Source organism: Marmota flaviventris, assembly GCF_047511675.1.
Source record: "Marmota flaviventris isolate mMarFla1 chromosome 5 unlocalized genomic scaffold, mMarFla1.hap1 SUPER_5_unloc_1, whole genome shotgun sequence".
Taxonomy (NCBI): domain Eukaryota; kingdom Metazoa; phylum Chordata; class Mammalia; order Rodentia; family Sciuridae; genus Marmota; species Marmota flaviventris.
In genome coordinates, this window is record NW_027287679.1 from 656076 (window position 1) to 681245 (window position 25170).

Here is a 25170-nt window from a genome sequence, read left to right on the forward strand (position 1 = left end):
TCATGTATAACTAATTCAAAAAATATAAAAAAAGAATTAATAAAATAATGTTGGCATAGTCTTTAATCTTATTAATGAGACATATATAATAAAGATTGTTGGTGTAATTCTGCAGACCTGCTTCTTCATCAGAGAGCAGGGCTCCACCCAACTCCAGGTTAATCCTCAAGATTTGCGTCTTTGAATCTTTTTTCTTCCAATCTCCCCTGACCCCTTGCCGGAACCAGCTAGTTTTGCGGCGCTGGTCAAGGCCTGAAGGTTCCCTCTCTGCACCCATGAGGTTCAGCAGCCGCCCTCTCTGCATCCCCTGGGGCATCTCCAGACTCCCCTGCACCCTGAGCAGTGGCCTCAGTGTTGGTGACTGGCATATCCCCGTTCCAGCAGCAGCTGGGCGCCCTCCCAGGTAGCCCTGGTACCACCCTCAGCCTCAAGCACCGGGTCTCCAGCGCCCCCTGCTGCTTCTCTGGATCCCAGGAGGCCCCGCTGATGCACAGCTCTTGCTCTTGGCTGGGCTGCCGCCAGAGGTGAGGCCAATGACTACTGTGCTGTCCCTCCCCGCGGTGGCAGCAGCCACCTTCCTCACAGGCAGCTGTGACCGGTAGGGAGACAAGGAAACCCTGGCCCGCAAACCTTGCTCTGAGCTCCTTTCCACTGATACATTTCCAGGAGGCACCAGTAGGCGAATTGCCCTGCAGCAGGGCAAATCCATGCTTGAGGGGAAGGAAACACCCAGCGGCCCCAAAGCTGAGCCACCGCGGGCAGAAGCCAGCCGGGTGCATCCCACAGCGCCTGGGGCAAATCAGCCAGAGTGGCGCGGCTGCCAGCAAGAGGTACCAGAATGTCACCGCCACTCGCGAAGAGATTTTATCCTTCTGGTCCGTAAACTGGGAACCCTGTATTCCTAGTGACCCGACTGGGGGCTCACTGCCTCCCCTGAGCTAGCCCACGTGTCCAGTGGACACAGCCTGCAGACTCACTGATGACATCCTGAGGCGTCCCCTGACGTCTGCCTCCCTCTGGAGGGTTCCGTCTCCACCCACCTCCTCTCTGCGCTGCACAGCGACACCAGCACGCGCCCTGGCTGCCCCTTCCCTTCTCCAGGTAGCACATAGGGGAGGGCGCCCACCAGGACTCCGCCCAGGGGAGGACCCCCACGAGGACTCCGCCCAAGGGAAGGCGCTCACCAAGGCTCAGATCAGCTTGGCACACCGCTCCTACGCTTTTTCCCATTCCTAGATTTCTGGACACCTCACCCTCATTCAGTCTTTTAATGTGACAACACTACTAATCATATTTTGTGAAGTTGACACATTTGTACTGCTGGTGTTTGCACACGGAGGCCACCGATTTCTTTCTTCTTTCTTCCTTCCTCCCTCGAAGGGGACTGAGACCCTCCCTGCACCAGGTGAGTCTTGCGTGGCCTCTGCCACCTCAGTTACCTAGGGCTTTCCTACGGGAGGACCAGATCCACGATGTGAAACCCATCGCTCCAAAAGCGGCGGTGTCTTAGGGAAATATCACTTCATCTGTAACTAAGGACAGAAGGCAAGAGTATTCAACTTTTTTTTTTTTTTTTTTTTTTTTACATATTTTAACTCTTTTTTCGACCAATAATATTCTCTTTAAAGGGGCAGAATTTTATGAAAAGTAGTTCGTAAAAGTTTTTGTAATTTCATCTTAGAATACTGTGATCGTTGTTTTAAAGTAAAGGTGGAAATTACACAAAATAATATGTATCCAATTAAGCAGTTTGGTGAGTAGTGAAATAAATTAATAAATAAATATTTCATATGTATTGCATTTATAATTATCTAATATACATATTCATATTGATATATTCATATCTTTCATGAATTCAAAATGAAGATTAAAATTTTTTATCAACTATAATTTATGACAGTTTTCAGTCAATATTCCATCAACCTTGGCCCCCAGGACCCCTTGTCTTATTTGTGTCACTAGATTTCTCTTTTACAAAATTTCATCTCCAGGAGACATGTCACCTGCACTCTGTCCTATGGGTCCTCTGACATAAGCAGAATGATTTTGAAATTCTATCTGTTGTCTTACTATTAGATGTTTAGGCTGTTTGATGAACAATCCTGTTATGTATTTTCATTTATGAATTTCTGTGTAATTCTTTTGGGCAATTCACTAACAATACAACACTCAGAAATTTTATGTTAACTTTGTATGCTAACAGGATGGCAAATCTGCTTACAAAGTGGCTGCCTTCTGCCAGCAGTAAGTCAGAGTCCACCTACTTTATATGCTGCCAGTCACCCCATGCACTCAGTTGTGTTTATTTTTGTGGAATGGGATAATATAATGATTTAATTTTGCATTTTTAGAGCCATGATATTAAATATATCAATGTGTTTAATGGTTATTTACAAATTTTCTTGGGTATGTAATGAATTTTTGACATGATAAAGTATAAAGCATTTTTTCTTCTTTAATTTACTAACTCTGGGCTAATTTAATTGAATTGCTTCTCATTTTTTTTCTTAAATCCTTTTTATTTTCCTTTGTGACACTGCAGAATGAGGGGGCACACACCACCACTGAGCTACATCCCCAAACTATTTTTACTTTTTATTTGGAGACAGGGTCTAACTTAAGTTGTTGAGTCTTGCCACAACTTGCAATCCTCCTGCCTCAGCTTCCCAGTCGCCGGGATGGCTAGCGAACATAACCTGCATGGTTTGTTGAGTCTTACACTGGCCTGGTTTTGACCTTGTCTCCCAGGTGCGAATAGAGAAAGTAGCTGGAGTGAAACTTGGAACGACGATATCACTCTAGGACACTAGAGGGCGCCGTGGGTCGGGCTCCGGGAGAGAAGATCTGCCGGGAAGCGCAGCTCGGGCCCTGGGTCCCCTTAACCCGTGGACGCCGCATCAGGTGGCAGCTCTCCTGCCTGAGAGCCGCGCCCCCGGTGTTGGAGTGACCGGAGAGCCGAGGCTGCCCTGCGCCGTCCTGTAGAGCAGCCCGGCTGAATGCAGCAGGCTGGGGCTCCTCTCCTGCTCCCTGCCCAGGTGAGTGTGTGGGGAGCGGCTGTACTGGGTGGGAGGGCAACGCTGAAGCTCCGCCCCTCGCCTGTTTCTAGGGGCCACTTGTCTGCTCGGTGACTTCTAGGGGAAGTCACCTCCCCTGTAGCCCAGGGCCGCGGTCAGCTGGGTCCAGCGAAGGCACTTCCTCATACCTCCAGGCCTAACAGGTCACTGGCTCTGGGATCCCGAGCCCTGCCAGATTCTCGGCCTCCCTCGCTGGAGACAGGCTGCCCACACCAGCACAGGGGGCCAGCCCTTTGCTTCTAGGGCCTCCACATTCTTTCCAGAGGCTGCAGGTAGCCATTTGGGAGTTCAGGAGCCTGATCACCACCACCCGGGTAAGAGGTCAAAACCCTACTCCTGAGCTCAGAGTTTCGTTTCATTTTTAAATTTAGGCTTATGCTAAAAATGCTAAAAATGTGATGTTGAAGTTAGTGCAGTATGTCACCAACGTGCAAATAAAAGGACAGGGTAACCACACACACACACACACACACACACACACACACACACACACAGGAGTGTCTGAATTCCTGTCACCAGTGCTCAATTACCACACAAAATATTTGATAAAATAATGATATAAAACCACTATGATTTTATATGAAAATATTAATATAGCAGCAAAATATAAGGAGAAACTTTTAAAAAAGATTAGAAATGGGAAATTATGTATCTCTTCCATTGAACTTTGAGAAAATTCTAAAACAAAACACATAAGCATTAAAAAAAAGTGGCTAACTTATGAAATATGTGTCTGAGGTGAGCACAGCTAAGAAGCTCCAGCTCTGGCACACTCTCCAGGACCTGGGGGCCACACCAGATCCAGGGCTCGCTGTGCACGTGGCTGAGTTTGCTACAACCTCACCACACTTAGGGGATTCTTCAGGTAACCTGACCACGAGGGCATCAGTGCACCAGGAGTAAACAGCCAGGACACAACCCTGAGGTTGCTGAGCAAGACCTAAGGTCCAGCAGAGAAGAGGGCTCCTTACCACTCTGCACCCAAGCTCTCTGGCACAGCATCCCCTCCACATCCAGGGTCTGGGAAGCCACGAGAGATCCAGGTCTATGAGACACCTGCACTGGAGGTCAGCACCAGACCCCACCCCAGACACCTGCACTGGAGGTCAGCACCAGACCCCACCCAAAGACTTTGTGCTCCATTCTCGTAAACCAGGCAACCCCAGGGCTGAGGCATGTCAGAGGCAGATTCAGGAGACAGCTGACCTTGTGGGAAAGACACCTTGACAGCAGAGCAAGATGGCTGGGAGTCAAGCACTCAAAGCCCATAGACATCACAGTTCTTTTATTGCACCATTACCTGCTGAAGGTGAAAAGTCACATTTCTTTTTTCTTTCTGATTTCACAGCCCCTTGCTCTGTCTCCAGCTGAGCAGATATACTTCAGTGACTCCCAGGAATGCCTTTCCCTTGGGTCCTGTCTCACTGTTGGAATCTACCTGGAGTTTCTTCATGGTCACTACTGGAATCATATCTTCTATTGACAGAGGACCTTTAGAGACACAGTGGGAAGTCGTTAGCTGCAGGGAGGACACACTGTCCACACCTCGCCCTGCTCCTCCCCTGGCTTCTCAGAACTCACCTGGGCTCTGTGTGGTCAGAGATTCAGCAGTCAAGGCTCACATCTGCAAAACCTCACAACTCAAGGTGACACTCCCACATGCCTAGGATCATTGCAGCCCTCAGAGCCAGTCCTGTGAGCTGCAGCTGCAGCTGCAATGGACACACTGTGTTCATGACTCCAAGGAAGGGACCCAGGCCAGGCCCAGACCTCTGCCACCCCAGTTCTTGACATTTGCCACAGAACTGCAGGTGAGTCAATCAGCAGGGCCAAGGTAGAGGTTATTTCAGGACAGCAAAGGATGCACACCCACAGGGAGTGTGTCTGACCCGACGCTCAGGGAGACCAGTGGGTTCCCAGGCATGAGCACTCCCTCCAGTGTGTGAGGGTTCCCGGGTGTGGGCACTCCCCTCCCACATGTGAGGGTTCCTGGGTGCGGGCACTCCCCTCCCATGTGGGAGAGCTCCTAGGTGTGGGCACTTCCTTCCTGTGTGTGAAGGTTCCTGAGTGTGGGCACTCCCCTCTGTGTGTGAGGGTTCCCAGGTGTGGTCACTCCCCACCTCCTGTGTGTGAAGGCTGGTGTTCTGAGGAGGCTGGGGTGTGATCCTAAGCAGGGAGCCACAGTAGATTTTGCTTATATAGGAGATGTTTACAAATGTCCCCGGAGATCAAGTCATGGTGAACTCCCCTTGTGCCTGGAGGTCAGATGTCCCTCTTTGTCAGGGTGTGGCCATTAATCACTTGTGGGCATGGTGTTCAAGCTCTGCAGGTGCTGGCAGCTTAATGACCATGACCCGTCTCTCCTTAGCACCATGGTGTGCTCTGTGGTCTCTGCCTGGAGCAGCGGGCATGATGTGACTGCCGTGTCCTCAGGGGCTCCCTTCACCAAGGCTCATGGGCCCTTTCGGTTGCCCGTCTCAGCTACAGCAGGCTGGCCTGGGGTGGTGGTCGCCCCTTGGTTCCTATTTTCAGAGACTGTTATGTGTGGAGCCATTACAATCCTTGTGACAAGACATTCCAGTGTTTTCTGCTTACAGTAATTGACAGAATTGCGGAGGCAGTGGGGCTGTGCACTGCTGCTGTGGAAAGCATGATCTGTGTCGCTGGGTCTTATCTGATGGCTGTTTTGCACACTGCAGAGCGTGCACACGGTGAGCCGCAGCCGGCTGTCTTGTTCTAACTGTGACAATGAGCACATGTACACAGGTATCTGTGGGAGCTGAAGAGGGGGCTGAACAGAGGCGATTCAGCTCCAGGACAAAGCACAGTTTGAATTCTCATAACAAGGAGATACTGGTTCCTGTATAATTCATTAATCATTAAAAACATTTTGACTTCTTGAAATGTTAAAATAGACACTATAGTCACATGCAGTGGAGCACACCTGTAATCCTAGCAGCTTGGGAGGCTGAGGCAAGAGGATTGCAAGTTCAAAGCTAGCCTCAGCAACTGAGCGAGGCCCTAAGCAACTCAGTGAGACCCTGTGTGTAAATAAAATTCAAAAGCTGGCTGGGGATGTTGCTCAGTGGTTACACACGTTGAGTTCAATCCCCAGTATAAAAAAAATACAATAAATCTATATAAACCCACATGGCTATAATCACTCAGAAACAAAAGAAAAAAGAAAAATGGATGCAGGTAAATATTTAATATACTAATATGAAAATAAAATACCATTAATGCAATATTTAATATACCATTAAATTATACATACTTCTATTATTCAAGTAAAGATGCCAATAAATGAGATGTAAATCTGAAATTGTGCCATTGCTTCACAACTCTGTGGCTCTCTGTGACCATGGGGTGTATATTCTATGGGGTGAATTTTATGGCATGTTGTATATCTCTCTAGAGCAGTGTTCATAATGAATGGCTCAGGTTCTCCTGTAGGGTGAAGGGATAATTTATTAAAACAGTCACAACATTTTCCAATAATCCTTATAAAGATTGCAATGGGGTTTTTCAAGGTCCCAGATATCCTTACTCACTAGCATGTTTTTTTTTTTTTTTTTTTTTTTTTTTTTCCTGTCCTCCAAAGCCTAGAAGCCAGGACCATGGCATGAGGAACAGGCTGCAGTCCACATCCCAGCTGGGGAGCCCCTGAGTGGGCAGAGCCGGCACCTCCTGTTAATGGCAGCTCCACAGCCCAGAGCACAAGGGCAGTCCAGGCCCAGCCACCCATCAGAACAGGACCGCCCCTCCTACAACACAGCACACCTGGGCACTTCACCAGCTTCTTCATCCATCAGCTCCTGTCTGTCCTTAACCACTCAACGTAACGATGAAAGGGAAAATTCTGTTTATCGTCAGCTTCTTACAAATCATCAGCAAACAAACCATGTTAGAAACAAAGGGCAAAAGTCAAACTCAATAATTATTGAGTACTCTGCTTAATAAGTGTCTCATGGACTGGGACCAGAGTTCCAGCAAACCAGCCCTGGAGGGCATCCCCTGCCAGGGCCCGGTGCTCACTGTGGTCCTCCCTGAGGGCTTCTCCCTTGTGCCCCTCAGCTCTTTCTCAGAGTCATGTCCCTTCTGGGACCCGTGTGGGACCCGATGCTGCAAAGCACCAAGTGAGCCTTCTTGACAGCCCGGGATTCCTCAGCATCACCTGAAACACAAATGCAACAGATTGAGCAAGACCTGGAGACAGAGCCCTTATTTCAGCTGAACCTGGTGGCTCCTTAGCAGAGCAAACTACTAGAGAGACAGGCCCCAGCCACTTCCAGGACTTGGAAGAGCCCCTGAGGACAGACACAGACCATCGTAGGAAGAGAGAACTTCTGTACCCATAAAATTCACCTAAGGAAGAAAGTACAATGACCCAGTGAAAAAACACTGGAATGTCTTGTCACAAGGATTGTGATGACTCCACATATAACAGTCTCTGAAAATAGGAACCAAGGGGCGACCACCACTGGGGTGGCTCCCAGTTGAGGTCCCCTCTCTAAGCCCGCCTTGGACTCCCACAGGTGACAGAGCACTGAACACACAGTTCAAGGAGAGCACAATGAAAGGCTCTGACCTCACCTGGAAAGAAGCAGCATCGCTCTGCTCCTCCTGCCCACCCTGCACAGAAACAATGGAGTCCATCAACATGGACTGAGATCTCTAGAACCATGAGCAGAAGGAATCTTTCCTCCTTTTTAAGTTGGTTATGTCAGGGTTTTTCCACTGCAGTGTTCATTCTGCAAAGAGGAGGACACTGGAGACTAGGGAGGGGGCTGCCTTGGGCAGGCAGTGGGGTCAGAGCAGGTGGGACCAGAGCCAGGCACAAGGAGGGTACGCAGGAGCAGCACACAAGGACACCGAGCTCCCAAGGGCAGCCTGACCCTCTCATATTTTTGGTCAGGGTCTGGTAGGACTGCTGGGCTCGGGGCTTTACTTCTGTGGTTTGTCTGTGGTCTCACAGTTTGTTCCCTAACTCACAACACATCTGTGTGACTATTCAATGACAGGAGCCTGTGTCCTCCTGAATGTGCTGAGCTCCAGCTAAGTGGCCACAGTCTTTTCGATTTCTCATGACCATTTCAGCCTCTGAGGACCCAAACTGCCTGCTGGGCACCTCTCTTATGCTCTTTGGGGCAGAGTGTGAATGTGTTGAGGCTGCTCCCGGAAAGTGGGGTGACCTTGTCACAGGGACAGGACTTTCCTGAAGCTGGCTACCCTCAGCACCCTCTGGTTCTTTGGTTGGAATGATGTTGAAATGCACCTTCCTTGTTTGAGGTCTGGAGTCTGAACATAGCTTTCATTATCACAGGAACATTTCTAGAAAGTTCTGTGTTGCCTTCAATGCCAAGAACACTGAACTCCACCAGGCGACCAGCACGCTGGTTTCATTAAAGAGGTTCGTGGCATAGAAGTTAACTAGTGAGATCAAAATTAAACACACAGACTCAATTACCTTTTTCTATGACCAGGTCCAAGATGGCTCTCACCTCTCTGGCTCTCACCTCGAACCACCCGGTGGGGCAGCAAGGCTTACTCAGGGCTAGCAGGAGAGAGAGAGAGAGAGAGAGAGAGAGAGAGAGAGAGAGAGAGAGCACACCAGGGAGTGGCCTTTTATTGGGGAACAAGAAATTCAGGGGAAAATTCCATCCAATGAAGGTCGAGGGGGGCAGCATTCCAAGGTCAGGGTCAGTGATTGGCCTCAGGATCAGTGGTCAGTCACACCCCCACACAGACAGGCTCTCGCACCTGGAGAGGGTGGGGATAGCTCCGACACAGTTTGGCCAGAATGCCTCACACCCAATCCGGGAGGTGCCCAATCACGTGCAAGAATGGTTTCCCACACTGAACCATTGCTCAACATGGGTGGGATAACAAGTCTGGAGGCCCCCTGAGTCTAGGGATAGATGATTTCCAGTGAAAGAGGGTTCCACACAGAGTTATGATTCAATGATACCAGTATTTGTGTGCAGTGGGGGCCAAAGGTCTTTAACTGGAAAACGGCTCCTTACCCCACACCCAGTCCTCACTCCAGGCTCTGTCTCTGGGTGGCTCTCTATGCTGATGCCAGCAGGGAAGTCCAACTTTCTCTTCATCTAGATTTTTCCTAGGCAAATGGGTGATCCCAGAATGCAGGCCATTTTCTCTTGTTGGTGTCCACCTGGGACTGCAGTGAACACTGGGAGGGTCCGGTCATGTTTGTGTTGCTCAGCTTTTCATTCCAGTGGCAAAAATCCTCACATGACCAACTTAAAGGGAGGAACGGTTTATTCTGCTCATGGTTCCAGAAATTCCAGTCCATGTTGGTGGACTCCATTGTTTCTGGGCATGGTGGGCAGAGGGGCAGAGTGATGCTGATCTCATCATGGCATGGGGAGCAGGGAGACAGAGAGAGAGGAAAGGGCCAGGGATAAGACTGACACTTCTAGCTCATTCCCTCCACACAAAGTGATCTACCTCCTCCAGCAGGCCCCACCTCCTACAGTTTATACCCCTAACAGTCCATTCAAATATGGCCCCATCAGTGGATCAATCCGTTGATTAGACAATCACCCACATAACCCAATCACTTCCCAGCACCCACCTCTGAAGGGAGCTACATGTGGACAAGGTCTTCAACACAGGAGCCTTTAGGTGGCATTCTAAATCCAAATACTAATATCACTGTGTAGTGTTTCTCAGGTTTTCCATTTTCTTGGAAAAATTGGAATATGGAAGGGAAAACCTGTTCAGTTCAAAGGCCCCCAAATCAAGCTTACGCAGTACTTGTGGAGAATTTAGAAGTTATTCCCCATATATTGATTAATAAGCAATTCCATCTCGATTCAGTTGTCATAAGATTTGCAGCAGGTTTGCTTTCTAGCAAAACCACCTTTATTTCCCTGGACAGCACACTGGGCGCTCAGCGCGAAGGCCGGCTCTTCCGCGGAGCGCTACTTGCGGTGGTCCTTCTCCCCCAGGAGCCACAGTTTGGCCTTGTACAGAGTGATGTCCTTGTAGACCCTGAAGTGGTTCAGCCTGTGGTCCTGGCGCTCCGGGCTGACCTAGATGGAGGCAGGGGCAGCAGAAGCTGGTCAGGAGGGGGAAGACCTGGACCCAATCGGGCCTCCTTGACCACGGGTGGCCCCAGGGCTCTCCTGCTCAACGCTGCTAGTGAAACTGTGACACCAGCGCTTAGAGCGTCCTGAGAGCAAGGGGCGTCACCTCCGCAAAGCTGGGGCTCTGCCCTGCCCGCTGCCTACATGGAGGGCAGCCTGCCTCCCCTGGGAAGTCCTAGGTTCCGAGGAACTTGCATCAAACGCCCGGGTTCACTGTGTTTTCTCTCATTTCCTGGTACCTGGTCTCATCCCAGCTTCCTTCAGGGAAAACGGAAGCTGAGAAGTGGCCCCACCCCACCCCTGGGCCCCAGGAAGCCGGACTGCAGCACATCTGTGGCTGGTGCCCCTGGCTGCGTGGACACAGGGAAGGCCGATTCCTGGCTTCCTTCCTGTGAACTGTCCAGTCTCGCAGGACTAACGGAGCAGGGCAGCTGCTTTGTCTCATTGTGGCCCAACTGCGCTGCGGTTCACTTCCCTTTCTACACCGTTTCCTCTTCCTTCTGAGGCAGGCGGGCACCACAGCCAGGCTGCCCAGAGCCAGCGGGCCTCTGTGCTGGGGTGCCAGGGACAGCTGGGGGTGGTGCTGTGCCTGTCCCCGGACAGCATCCGCACACACTAAGTGTTCAGCAGGTGCTTGAATGGAAAGGGAGTGTGGTGGGGGGTCACAGCAAGCCAGGGGGAGGGAAGACCTCAGCATATGCACCTTAGAGAAGCTGCCCTGAGAGTCATTCAGGGACTTGCTCATCCCATCCCAGTCTGCAGGTGTGTGAGTGTGAGTGTGTGTGTGTGAGTGTGTGTATGCGTGTGTGTGAGTGTATGTGTGTGAGTGTGTGTGTGTGTGTGAGTGTGTGTGGGGGGAGTGTGTGTGTATGTGTGTGTGTATGTGTGTGAATGTGTGAATCTGTGTGTGAATGTGAATTGTATGTGTGAATATGTGTGAGGATGTATGTGTATGTGAGTGTGAGAGTGCGTGTGTGAGTGTATGTGAGTGTGTATGTGTGGGCGTGAGTGTGTGGGTGTGTGAGTATGAATGTGTGTGTATGTGTAAATGAGTGTGTGTGTATGTGTGTGTGAGAGTGTGTTTATGTGTGTGAGTGTGTGAGGGGAGTGTGTGAGAGTGTTATGTGTGAATGTGTGTGAGTGTGTATGTGTGTGAGCATGTGTGAGAGTGTGACTGTGTGTATGAGTGTTGTTGTAATGTGTATGTGAGAGTGTGAGCATGTGTGAGAGTGTGTATGAGTGAGAGTGTGCGTTATGTGTGGATGTGTGTGTGAGTGTGTGTATGTGTGTGATTGTGTGTGTATGTGTGATTGTGTGAGAATGTGTGTGTATGTGTGAATGTGTGTGAGTGTATGAGTGTGTGAGAGTGTGTGTGTTGTGTGTGAGAGTGAGTGTGTATGTGGGAGTGTGTGAGAGTGTTATGTGAATGTGTGTGTGAGTGTGTGCGTATGTATGAGTGTGTGACTGTGTGTGTGAATGTGTGAGGATGTGTGTGAGTGTGTGTGAAGGTGTGTGTGAGTGTGTATGTGTGTGTAAGTGTGTATGTGTGTGAGTATGTATGTATGAATGTGTTGTATGTGTGTGTGAGGTGTAAGTGTGTATATGTGTGCATGAGTGTGTATGTGTGTGAGTGTGTGTGCATGTGCATGTGTGAGTGTGTGAGTGTGTGTATATGTTTGTGTGTGTGAGTGTGTGTGTGTGTTGGTGTGTGTATGAGTGTGTGTTGGTGTGTGTGAGTGTTTGGACACACATCCCACATGAGGATATATTTTTAGCAAGTGTTACCCAGAGACACAAGGCAAAGAGGTGCTGAGCCTTACTTACCAGGGGTCCCTGGGCTGAGGTTGGGGTGCTCTGAACAGGGCCAGGTCCTGCCAGGGACAGGGTCCCCACATTGGGGCCCATGGAACACATCAATCACGTCCTCTGCCCCAAGCACAGTGCTCTGAAAGCCCAGCTTCTTTACCTTTGATGGTCCCACAACACCTGGATCTAATCTGGGGGCTTACTTCCTTGCTTGCTCCCTGTGCCACCTGAGGGCATTGTCCCCACATGTGTGATGGACAGACTGAGTGCCGGAAGGCCCCTTGGGACTCAGACACAGCATTCTATCCTGGAGGCCTGGAAGGGTCTAAGCAGGGCAGGCCTGGCTGGGCCCCACACTAGTCCTTCCTGTTGTGTGTGCTGACGGCAGGAGACTCCCTGAGGTGCAGGGAGCAACCTTCCCATGGTGCGTGAAGCCCCCAGCTCTCTGGAGCTTTGCTAAGATGCCCACTGTCCCCTGGGCTGACTTGTCTTCACCAGGCTCCCTTTCCTCCCACCTCCTTCTCACTGGACAAGTACTCTCCTGGACCAAACTCCACTCAGGCCATCCTCCTCTTAAACCAGGCCTGACTTAGGGCCTTCTGTGGTCACCTCTGCATAGTCCAGTTTCAGCAAAACTCCAGCTGAGCAGTGTAATGGGAGTCAACACCACCCTGTTGACTGTCCTGGGTGTCTGTGGGCTCCTTGCCGTCTGTCCCCCAGAGCAGGTCTGGTCCCTGCCCTGCCTTCAGCAAGAATCCAGCCAGGTCAGCTTAGCCAGGACCCCTCACCCAGAAGTTCCCCCCAGTGATTTCCCCCCCACACCTCTATCCTTAGCTTGTCCAGCTGCCCAGTCTCTCCCACCCTGCTGGAGCCTCTGCCCTAGCCACAGCCCCCCTTGGATCAAGCCTTCCGTGTGGTCTTTAGAAATCACTGATCCCTGATTCTTTATTCATGTACAATCAAGGTCTTGAGCAGTTTCCTCTGAAGTCCCATCTTTCACTGATAGTTAGATCTCCATGGCTGTCCCTTGCCTCCATGTGGCCTTGCTTCTCCAGCTCTGAGCCACACCTGCTTTTGGGGTGAGCTCTTCTCTGTGAGTGGTGGGCCCCATGGAGATGTCCTCCTGTCTGGAGCAGCACCTGACTGTCCCGGGCAGGGCTCAAGGACTCCTTTCTGCTCTTCTCCATCTGCATCACAGGAGCCTGGCCACGTTTACTGAGCAAGTGCTGTGTGCTGGGCACTGTCCCAGGTACTGCTCCTCTCAGCAACCCTGTGAGGCAGGTTCTGTGGTGTCCCCATTCATGACCAGGATCAGCACCACACAGTGGCTTAGAAACTCACCCCAGGTCTCAGGATACCAAGAAGGACATAATTCAAGCCCCTGCCAGCTGGCTGTCCACTCTGCTCTCAGCCACTGCCCGCACCACCCTGTGTTCCTACTGCTGCCCAGAGTGGGGGCCTCACTTACCAAAGGTTCTGCCTCCCAGCCGATCTGACTTTCCGTCTGTGTCTCTGGGTACTTCTTCCGGGGTCTCTGAGCAGCATGGTGAACGAGATTCAGAAACCTGACTGGGAGAGGAGGCTCAAGTTAGAAGCTGCCCGTGTCCTTTTCCTGGCCACACCACTCCAGGGCCACAGAATTCTGTGTGCAGAGCCAGGGTCTGAGACAGGGGCATCTGGTTCTCAGCCATGTGTCAACAAATGTGTCGAGTGCAAACTGTGCCAGGCACTGTTCTGGATTCGGGGGGCAGGGCTGTGACAGACATGGGTCCCCGGGGAGTCCAGGGCAGGCAGGAATAGAGGTCAACTCCTCTGTTCTCAGAACATGTGGGTGCTGCCCTCTTGCACCTCTCTATCATGCGGGGTCCTTCCACAGCCTCCCACCTGACACCCTGGACCACCTGTGCCCACCTGCCCCAACAGTCCCACATCCCCTGCCTGATGGAGGCACCTGTTTTCCATGCTGTCGCCCATGATCCCACTCCACACACTGGTGGAGGCACTTACAGGCTGCCCTCTTGCCTTTGCCTGATTGTGTTGAGACCCCCAGGCCCACCCCACTGCCTGTCACCAGGTAAAGTGGAAACATGAACAGGACTGTGTTTACTGAGCATGGTGAGGCGGGTTCAGCTCTAAGAACCTGTGGTGTTTTGCTTGGTCCTTCCAACAACTCTAAGAAGTGGGCTGAGAGGTCAACAACCTGGCCGAAGCCCGCAATTAAGGAGTGGCAGCACCAGGACATGAATCTAGTTCCTAGGCCTTCAGAACCCGTGTGAGTAACGTCTGAACATCTGTGAATGAATGACTCCTATTTTCAGGCCATTGGGGACTCTTGTGGATGACAGTAATGAGTTGGCATGTGTTTGCACATCAGTCTCTCTGAGCCTGGTCAGTAGAGTACAGTCTCGAGACCACAGCAGAGGACCCTAAGGTTCCCTGCAGCGACTCTGCCTGCGAGTTCTCTGAGCCCCCTGCCTCTCTCTGCCCCACCTCACGCAGTCTCTGACCTCAGGACTTACCATCTTCAGGTTCCTCCCAGTTATCATGCCACGACATGGGCTTCTTGGTGATTGTGTGAACTGGAGAAGAGCAGGGACACAGTGCAGGTCAGAGCCCAACCCCTGCCTCCCGCCACTCACCCTAGACCAGGCTCTCATTCTGCACCCACATAGTGCCTGGGCCTGGGGGGTTCTGGCTGGGTGCTGGGAACAAGGTCCCACGCTCTCGAGGACTTAGGGTCTGGCCTGGCACTGTCCAGGGCAGTGGCCACAAGCCATAGGCTACTAGGATTTATGTTTGTTTATTCATTCACTCATTTATTTATTGCAGTGAGCTAACCCTAACCCTAACCCTAATCCAACCCTCTTTTCTTTTATTTTGACAGCGGTCTCTGTTGAGGTCATCCTTAAACTTGCAATCTCCCTGCCCCAGCCTCCCTGCTGCCAGGATACAGGTGTATGTCACCATGCCCAGGAGTAAAAAGTCTTCTGAGCATGCACCCCTAAGATATGAAATGTGTATGTCATCTGTATGTAATATTATCTGCATATTAGAAAAACATAATATTTTTCTTTACAGTACAAGTAAACAGAAATGCAAGCTACAGTATTTTCTCACTTCACCACAATGGTCACATAAATCCTGTGCCCAAGGGAAAGAACTGGAGGAAATCACTTTTCCCAGAATGAATGTGGCCTGAGGGATTATTTAGCTTGTTGGAATGAACCAACCTAAACAGAAGTGAATTTTTCTGCTGAAATCAGTGGTGGGGACAGAAGACAGCCAGAAGAGTTCTAAGCAAAATCAAGTCACTAAGTCTCCTGCAGATGGCCAGGCTGCAGGGGTGCTGGCTATGGAGGTAGAGAGTTGGGGGTAGCTCAGGGAGGAGGAGCAGGTGGGCAGGTACCATAGGGGGCTGTGGAATGAGCCGTTCAGAGGTAAAGAGGAGTTTGAGAGGGAGCCTAGCAATGGTAAGCGGGGGGGGGGGGGGGCAGGCCCTACTGTATTTGTGGAAGGAATTTGGAGGAGGTGAGGCTGGATAGGGGCAGGTCCAGTAGCTGTCCAGAGGGTGGAATTAAGTGAGATGTGGGTACACCCCCAGTGTATCATGGAGTCTTTCCCTGAGGTAGGAACAGACAAGGGTCAGGGGAAATGTGAAGCAGCAGCCATTCTGCTTCTGTGACTGCCAGGTGTGTGGACTGATGGATGGAGGCCAGGGCTGACTCAGGCTTCTCACCTGGGGAAGGAAGGGCCCAGCTGCCTTGTGCTGCCACAGGTTCTTCTGGAGAAGCAAAGGGTGGGCAAGGGATTCAGAGCCCCTAGCTTTCCCGAGGGCCAGTTTGAGGTCCCTAATGGTGAGTCCAAGGAAGGTAGCTGGGAGGTGGTCAGATGGCAGATCTGGAGCTCATCTGAGGCCCAGTGTCCTTTAGAGGCTGCTGATGCTGCAGGATGAGATGGATCTCACAGGAGTGTGCAGGGTGAGAGGAGTGGAGGGGAGGGTGCTTTTACCTGGATGACAGGGAACACTGACCAGAGCCCACTCTCCTGACCTTTCCAAAGAAAGGGCTATGATGATATTAAAATCCTAAAAAACCCTTTACTGTATGAAAATGAAACCAAAATATAACAAAAACAAAATATAAAAGCCCTGAAAAATGTAATTCAATCAAAAACAAAAATATTAAAAGCCATTTCCAGTTGGGTGCCATGGCACATGCCTTTAATCCCCAGAGCTTGGGAGGCTAAGGCAGGAGGATTGAAGTTCAAAGCCAGTCTCAGCAACTTAGGGAGGCTCAGGTCTCAAACAGAACATAAAAAGAGCTGGGGCTTTACTGAGTGCCCTTGAATTCAATCCGTAAAAGCATTCCTTTTTACATGCAGTATGTTTGATCCCATCATGAGGTGGATGCATTTCAATGCATCTGATGTGTCTCAGGAGGCTGGGCAGCCCTGGAATCCACCCTTTCTGAACACCAGAGATCAGGGCAGGCCTCTCCCTGCTGCCTGCGCGCCCACAACCCACCCCTCAGTGTCCCACCTCTGTTCCCCCAGTCCTCACCCTTGCGCCGGGGATTCACGTGGTACTCCGTGTACAGCTTCTGCATGCGCAGCTCTTGCAGGTACTGTTCCCGTAGGAACTGGTTCTGATGAACCTCGTCCTGGATCACCCTCTCCCTCTGGTGTCCAGCCATGGCCTGGCCACGCTGGTGCTGTGGGGCTCTCTAAGTGCCCTCTGGCTGGGGCAGCGCCAGGTCTTCTGCCATCTCCTGGCAACAATGTCCCAGCTGTCTACTGGCAACAGAGTCCTGGTTGGAATGCTCCAGTATCCAGCCCTGGACCTCCCCTGGGCAACCCAGTCCCCTGACTCAACCCACTGCCCCCAGATCCCTCCTCCCAGGGTCGCAGGCAGGCACTGGACTCACCTGCCCCAGCTTCTCAGGTCAGAACCTGGGTACTAGAGCTGCCCTTGGACATCATCAGGGAAGGGCTCCAGGTCCAGTGGGGAGGCCCAGGTAAGAGACTGACAGCTGGATCTCACCTTGGCCAATCATTTCCTAAAAAAAGATTTAAGTGGTATCCAGGAAGGGTGGATTCCAGGCTGAGTGTGGGGCTGTCATCCTCCTGTGACCCCTGGGTCCACCTGCTCAGGCTGCTGGGAAGACAGTCCCAGGGACTGTGACCTGCACCCACAGTGGGGAAACCATCTCCCCTGGGTGAGTGTGTCAACCATGCTGCCTGGTTGGGGAGGCTGGATTGTGGGTGGGACTGGATTATGGGGACCTAGTAGGGAGATCTGGGAGGAGGAGAGGGGGTAAAGATGGGGGAGTGACGGGAAAGGAGAGCCAGATGAACAGCGGGGAGGCGAGTGGGTGGTCTGGGAGCAAGAGAGGAAGAGCTGGGCACGGAGCCCTTCAAGGCAGGGTGTTGGGAAGGGACCATGTAAGGCAGAGGAGGGAAAGTAATGGGGCAGAGGCCAGTGCTGCAATCCAGCTGCAGCAAAATAACCGGGGGGTGACGAACAACTTGTGTACCTTGATATAGTAGGAGTAGGAGCCATTTATTGCAGGACAGGAGCAGTATTTATACATTCCACACAACTTATCTAATTAACATAAACTAGATACATCAGTCAACCAATAAGGAATCTCCACACTTAATGGCTCGCTGGTGTTACTTCGCAAACCACTCCCTCTGGCATTTTGCCAGGCGCCATCCTGACTTGTTTACAGACTAACAGGCCAGAAGGGGAGGGCTTGAGCCGGAGAGCAGGCTGAGGGCTGGCAGCCTGGCGGGTCAGGGGAGGGAGGCGGTGATGGGGCTGGAGGGTGGGCGCAGGAGGGGGGCGCGGGCGTTGAGCTTTATCCACGGGAGGAAGCTTCTTAGTCATGTCTTTGGACAGTCCTAGCTACTCACTGGCCAACCAGTGACTGACCCTTGCCAGAGGGCCTCCCACAGTTCTCTCCTCAGATTCCATGATGGAAGGCCCTTTGTGACAGGCACAGCCCCACCCTGTAAGGCACTGACAGTCCCCACCATCCAGGGACTGGTCCCATGTCTAGGTTCAAGAGTGGTCACAGGACACAGCAGAGAGAGAGATGCTGTAATAGGAGTCCATGTCCTTGGGGGACTTCAGATTGCCCTCCTCAGGCAGTGACTGATCAGAGGGCTAGGGGACACCTCTGTGCCTGGGTCCTAGGTGCCCTTCCTGAGGACACACTTTGGTGGGTGCCGAGTGTGTTCACACGGTGTGCAGGGAAGTGGGATGGGAAAGTGGAATCAGTGTCCCAGTGGATTAACTCACTGTGTTTCCAGAGCCCTTTCCTATCATCTAACTCCCTGCCTGAATAGAGGTCGTGAGAGGGGAGAAGAGGGGTCCATTCTGCAATGAGGAGGATGCTAGAGACTAGGGAGGGGGCTGCCTTGAGCAGGCAGTGGGGTCAGAGCAGGTGGGACCAGTAAAACTTCTAGAAACTTCTGTGTATCTTCAGTACCCAACATGGGTGGGATGGTGTGTTTTGAGGATCTTAAGTCCAGCAGTAGAGAAATAATCTCTAAGAGGAGGGTTTCTGTCGTAGCTATGAATCAGCTCAGTGCCCATGTGTGGAGCAGGCCTTAGACATTTACCTGGAGAAGCAGCTCCTCACACCACACCCCGGTCCCCACTCCCAGCAGGAAGCTGCACCTGGGGGGCTGTCCAGGTGAATGCCACCAGGGAAGTCCCTCCTCCTTTTTGTGCAGTTTTCCTAAGCAGTGAGTGATCAGGGTACAGACTGTTTTCACTGGCCATGTGTCCACCCAGCACTCGAGGAAGAAAGCACCATGGGGCAGGTCGTGTGCTGCAGTGTTTCTTGGGTCTTCAGTTCTCTTGGAGAAGATAGAATGTGGCATGGAAAACTGCTCCATTCAAAGACCCCAAATCAAACCTAGGAGACACTCGTGCAGAAGTTAGAAGCTTTTCCTGGAGGACATGCCCATCAGGTTCATTTTACCTGGGCTGAAAAAATTTCTAATTCAAGGAGAAATCGCTGCTTGGTGCAAAGTCAAAAGATTGATCCCACCATTCACAAGCTGCCCAGCTGCTCCAGCTGCACCAGAGCTGGGATTCAGGGTGGTCCTGGGGTTCAGGGTGGATTTAACAAACTCAGAGGGACTGTGTGGGCAGTGCCTTTATGCAGAGGAGACGTGCGACGGTCACCAGGGCCAAGTGAGTAACAGGTGACACCTGGGCTCAGATCCCTGCTAGAGCCACGAGGCCCTGGCAGGTCATGTGTCCCTTCCCCTCCTCTCCCTACTGCTGTGTTCCATGTTGACTGTCGACTGCTGACACAGAGTAGGTTTGGGTCCAAAAATAACCATGTGCAGAGATGCCTGGAGAGGAGGGCAGGTCCTTCAGAGGTGCTCTGCCTGTCCACTCAGGGAGAAAGGACTGAGGGAGACCCTTGGGGGTTGGGGACCCAGAGCAAGGCGTGGGTGGCTCCAGGGCAGTGGAGAACGGGTTTGCTTTTCCATCCCACCCGAGTCTGGTCCTTCACAGCTGGTGTAGAACATGGGGCCTCATCTCCTGAGATCTGACAGCAGCCCAGTGAGGTGGCCTGGGTGCGGGCTGGGCCTCCTGTTCTTCTCCTGGGGGTGTGGACGCCCACAGATGACGGCTGACTTACAGAATCACAGCACTGCTGAGTGAGGAACCGGGGAGGGTGGAAGTCCTTAGATCCTGACGACAGGGCTCCTGAGTAGCCGAGGCCTCCAGATCATGTCCTGACCCCTGGCGCTAGGACTTCCCTCAGTCCTTTTCTCAAATCCTCCTGCCCAAGCTTCATGGCAGGATGGAGTTGATGCTGTGCAGGAGTAAGGGCAGGTGGGTTCCGAACCATAAATCCTTCCTTTTCCTCTGACTTCAAGCACCAAACATGACACAGTTTCCTACCAAGGGCGTGCTCAGAGGGTCTTTGGAAGGGGAGCCTGTGGCCTTGCATTCCCACCATCTTCACACTGCCCATCGTCACTCAGTGTGTTTGGGAGCCCAGGTGACCAATCTTACGTACGGGGTGCCCTTGTGCCCCAAGTGGCTCAGAGCCCAGGATATTGCAAACCAATTGTCACAGGAGTGTCCTACAGAGAAGGAACTCCCCTTCACTGACGCACCCTGCATGGCATCCTTGGGAGTTGACTGGAGAGGTGGCCATTGGGCTGGCACTTGGTTGTCTAAGGAGCTGAGTCTGTGGCTCTGTGGTCTTGGTGTCTGCTTGGCTCAGCCTCAGGACCAGCCTGGTGAGAAGGGGCGAGGCCCCAGGAGCGCTGGGCGAGCACCTGCTGCCTCTTCCTTCCCCACCTCCTCTTGGATAGGCCCCTCCACGGCCATCTTGAATTTGCTGACAATGAGGAATCATGGATTCTGGTTCTGTTTGCAGCGCTGTGTGAAGTTGTCGACTAAGTCGGTTCCCTCCCTGTGTCCTGGCCAGCCATCATGGAGGGAGTGAGTCGCGAGGAGAGACGCTCTTTGAACATGGAGGCTCTCTGCATCACCTTTGAGGGTGTGGGCCACCAGGTGCAGACCCCAGCTGACAGCCCAGGGGACACTGCAGTGCTCAGTCATCTCAGTGGTCACGTCTGTAGTGTGCAGGAACAGGGCTCACACCTAATGTGCAGAATACAGGAAGCATCTCCCCAGTTCCTGCTGGGATTTGGAGATTGGTGGTGTGCTGGAGAGACCTAAGTATGCAGGGCCTCCAGCAGCCGGACGTTCCTCCTAGGTCGTGTCGCCAGCCTCAGAGTTTGTGATCTGGCCAGAAGCACATGGCCCCAAACACCTTTTACACTTGTGCCTTGAAAATGTCTGCATACCACGTGCACAAGCTGCGTCGGGTGCCGTGACCTCTGACTGTCAGATGGTGGTGTTTGGGTCATCTCTAGGCTGGACGGTCCAGGCAGAGCTGGCAGTGCTGAAGTCCTCTGGCACATAGACTTAGACCTGACTGAGTGGCCTCTCCAGGTTGTAGTTCAGAGCTTCCATTCTGGACCTCGGGCACTGGCACCCATCTGGCTCTTCTACTCTGCCACTTGCCTTCACCACTCATCTCTGCCATGGCCTGTCCATTTGTGGAGTGGCACAGCAGACAAAAATGCCTACTGCATACTGCTGGGAAGGTGCTGGCCCCTGTCGGTGCAGGAAGAGAATGTGTTCTGATTTTTATTGTGGAAGTTGCCCCTGAGGATTATCCAGGGGACCCCCCACGCACACCCTGAGGCACTCCCCCAGCAGCTGATCTGGGGCAGGGGTGCACGACCAGGCTTGTTACTTGGCAGTGTGCTTCTTTAGTAGCCCCCAACCCCTGTTCCCACAGCTGGCTGGCCCCATGCTGGTGCTCCAAAGAGCAGGCAGCAGCTCCCCAGGTGCTATATGGAGTGAGTCTTCAGAGTCTTTGCTTCCGGATACAATTTCCTGATTGTCCTAAGGGCACTGCAGTCAGGGAGAGGAAAATCACTGAGGTCCAGAGCACCCCGGGAGCTATTTGTGCAGGCCTTTGGTACTCCTAAACTCGTCAGGCAGCCATGATGGGAAAAAGCAGTGGGTTCAAGGAAGAGTGGCTATAATAAAATACCAGAGTCTGGTCGCTTTGTAAAGAAAAATGTTAATTTAGGTCACAGGCTTTTTTTTTTTTTTTTTTTTTTTTTTTGCTTTTTTTAAACTCTCAAAGCCCAAGATCAGGCGGCCTCTTCTGTTTGCCCTGTAGCATTACCTGACAGCTTCACCACATGGCAGGGAATCAGAAAGGGAGCTGCCATATGCACAGGGGTGCATGCTGTGGGGTTCCTCGCTGTATGCCAATCCTCTCCTGTGGCAGCCCACTGGCTCTGGAAGCCCATTATCTGTCCACTTGCAGGGTGGTGCTCTGTGCCATGAGGAGCCTGCATTGGACCCCAGTCTCACAAGGCCCTGCACCTTGGCCCTGCCATGCTGGGGACCAAGCCTCCATCCCATGAACCTTTGGGGGACATGCTCAACCTTGGAAATGTGGAGGACATGGACATTCAGAGGAAATGAGTGACATGCCTGAGTTCCTTTTCTGGGATCAGAAATCTAGTTGCTTCCCTGGCGCCAGATATCCCTGAAGACCTGAGCCCTGGTCGTACCTGGGACACTGAAGCAGGAGCCCCTTACCCCCTCAAACATCCTGAGCAAAGCCGCTGCAGGGAAGAGCAGCTGCCCAGGGGCCGAGCCAAGAGAGAGCTCAGGCCCATGACCAGCTGTCCGCTTCCCTGACCCCAAATGCAAAGCAGTTGGCCTCCAGCCCTTCTGAAGAACGAGAGTAGGTTTGGACTTGTGATCATCCCTCCACAGCAAGTTCACACCGTCAGCTGTGCCCTGACCATCTGAGCACCATGGTGACCACCGTCTGCCTGGCTGTCCAGCTATCAGAATGCAGGGCATCCCAAGCCAGCCGCCCCAGGACAGCTCTGCCAAGAACAGCCTCGCTTCTCTGGTCCCAGCCCTCACCAGCAGTTGCTGGAGGGGACCCAGTTGCTGTTTTGGTGGCTGATGAATTCAGTCTGCCAATCCTCTGGCAGTGTCCTTGGAGCACCTGAGCCACCTGCCTGAGCACTGCTCAGACGACCCTGGTACCCAGCACTGACCACCTACCCTGCCCTCTGCTCCCTCATCAGAGGCCCGTCTCCACACTACCCATTTCTTCTGAGACCTGCAGGGGCAGTGTTGTAGGGGACAGATGAGGCAAGGCACCAAAGATAGCAGGAAACAGTTTTATTTGGCTGTATCCAGGTTCAGAGGGAACTGCTTTTGCTGTAATCAATCAATCCCCCTGAACTCCGAGTTCAGGGAGTTTCAGAACGTTATACCCAGCCTGTAAGGGGAGGGGCTCAGAAGTTAACAGTCTGCAGAAGTTCACATAAAAGCAGCTTTTCTTTCTCTGTTCTGGGCAAGTTAACACTTCAAGGACAACATCTGAGAAGGAGAGAGTTGTTTCTCCTCTTTCTTTCCTCCCCCTGCCAGCTGTTATCATAGAGCCCAGTTGATAACTTCTCTTATCTTAGAAATGTAGACATCTATTTCTGTGAAGCCCCAGCTCAAGGCCAGAGGCCTTGTTAAAGGACCTATCTTTTATTTATCACATTTTGCATTTAGTAAACATACTTCTACAAACTACTACGCTGGATAAATATGTGTGAAAAACTAGTAAAGGAGCATTCAGTACCTGGAGTGCTGATTTCTTCCAGGCCAATGGCCAATTAAAATAGAGCAACAGGAAAATACAAAGTTTACCTTCATTGAACTCTTTGTAGAGACTCTTTTGCTGATGGTCCTAAAATCAATTATGGTGAAGATTTCTAGAGAAACTTAGTTAAGATTTTCTGTGGAGGAGGGGGTGCCACTACTAGAGGGGGTAAAGTCCCATGTCCTCTCATGGACCCTCAATAGCTGCCACCTGGGACCCACCTTGGGACCCTCCCAGATGTCACACAGGGCTCCTTCCCTCTGGCACCAAATGTCTACTCCACCTACCCAATGGCACTGCTGTCCCTCCTCACCATCTAGGCAGCACCCACAGGGCAGGCCTGTAGGGGTTCTGTGTTTGGGATTGGGGTTACTGATGACTTGCTTGGTGCCTGGGAAAGTCTTTGTGCAAAGGCATAGGATGCCTGGTTGCTATGGTAATGCCCTCTATGCTAGAGTCTTATCAGCTTCCACCTTAATCTTAGGCACATAACTCCTGGGAATAAAGGAACTTACTTGCTAGAAAACCACAATGTCTCACCAAGTTCTGGTGCTCCTGGATCTGCCCGCCGAACAGTGCCTTCAGACAACGGACTTTCTTGAGAACTGCAAAAAGCTCCTAATGTTGCACATTGTAACTGTGAAGTACAACTGCAGAATAAGCAACCTTACTGATACTCTAAACAGTAATGTGGTTATGGTACTAATGACCTATGTAACCTGTTGATATAAATAAGTGTGGCTGCTTGGACAAAGGCCACTCTGCCATCTTCCCTGCCTCTGCACCCTGTCCTCATCAATCCCATGGATTTTCCACCATGAGGCTCCGTCTTCTTTTTAAAAATCTCTGAGTCAAGGTGAATAATAGGTGCCCTGCATCCGCCAAGAGCTTTCAGAAAAATTTGTCTTTTAAGGCCCGTTTCCTGTAGGGCTTTCTGTGAGAATCGTGATCGTCCTGGTCAAATGAAGCAATGGGAGTCCCTTTGGCTTATCCCTGGGAGTGTCTGGAGACCATCTGGTAGCTTTACCTTTCAAAATAAGTGACAGAACCCACGAGGACCCAGGCGTCCACAGACACTGTGCATTATCACGTTATGGAACATCGTCTGCATTGCTCTTATTTGGTGGTTGCTTTACACACTGCATAGAGGATGTATTCTAAAATACACTTTGTGGCCTTATAAGTATAAAATATGTGCAGCTGTGTGTGTGTGTGTGTGTGTGTGTACTTGGTGGTAGAACAGAGGGCTCTACTTCAGCTGATGGTGCAATAAGAGATACTTGGTTGACGCGTAACTTATTTAAAACAATTTAATTTCTAGACTTGCTAAAAGGTGTGTTTTAAACACATATATACTTAACCAGAGATCTTCATTTTGAGAAAGACAAAATGAAACAGAAAAATAAAGATACACTGAACTGTATTTAAATCATTACATAAAGTAAAATATTAAATTATATACATATAAATTGTTTATGCAAGGAGGTCAAAGCCATGGGATCATCATAAGATCATGACCCAGTACAACTGTTATTTCATACATAAAGATAAAAGCAGCAGCAAAATGTTTAACGTGAAACATGAAAGCTTAACAGAAATAGGAGAAATTACTTTTATATCTTACATTTTAGAGAAGTTTAAAGCAAAATAAAACAAATCAGTCTTTAAAAAACACACTTGACTCCTGAAATGTAAGTGCTGAGTGTAAATCTCTGCGTCGCTCCAGGCCTATTTCTACTACCCGGGAACGGGTTCCTTCCCCTCTTCTCACCCTGATGTACCAGAACTGACCCTCCTGTGAGCTGGAGGAAAACCGAGTCAGGGAACAGGAAAGCCAGCCCCTCTGCCAACTGCACCAGTACCCCACAGACTCCGCAGCCTGTGCAGGGAGTGGAGGGCTTGGACTTGTGGGCCTGGGCCAGGGGGGCACTGGTCAGCTGGGACAAG

At 51.4% G+C, this 25170-nt stretch overlaps 1 protein-coding gene and 1 long non-coding RNA gene across 2 annotated transcripts; one reads left to right on the forward strand and one right to left on the reverse strand.

The window, feature by feature from the left end:
• Positions 1–2903: 2903 nt before the first annotated feature.
• LOC139703601 (uncharacterized) lies at positions 2904–8543 on the forward strand. The gene is made up of 3 exons (XR_011705789.1): positions 2904–3035; positions 4423–4885; positions 6676–8543. It is a non-coding gene; the product is annotated as an uncharacterized lncRNA (long non-coding RNA).
• A 1475-nt stretch (positions 8544–10018) lies between these two features.
• Positions 10019–16680, reverse strand: LOC139703628 (cilia- and flagella-associated protein 144-like). Its single transcript, XM_071607111.1, has 4 exons — positions 16548–16680; positions 14509–14568; positions 13458–13558; positions 10019–10129 (listed from the first exon to the last, which is right to left on the reverse strand). Exons 1-4 carry the CDS (start codon positions 16678–16680, stop codon positions 10019–10021), a joined length of 405 nt encoding a protein of 134 aa, XP_071463212.1.
• Between the last annotated feature and the right edge of the window lie 8490 nt (positions 16681–25170).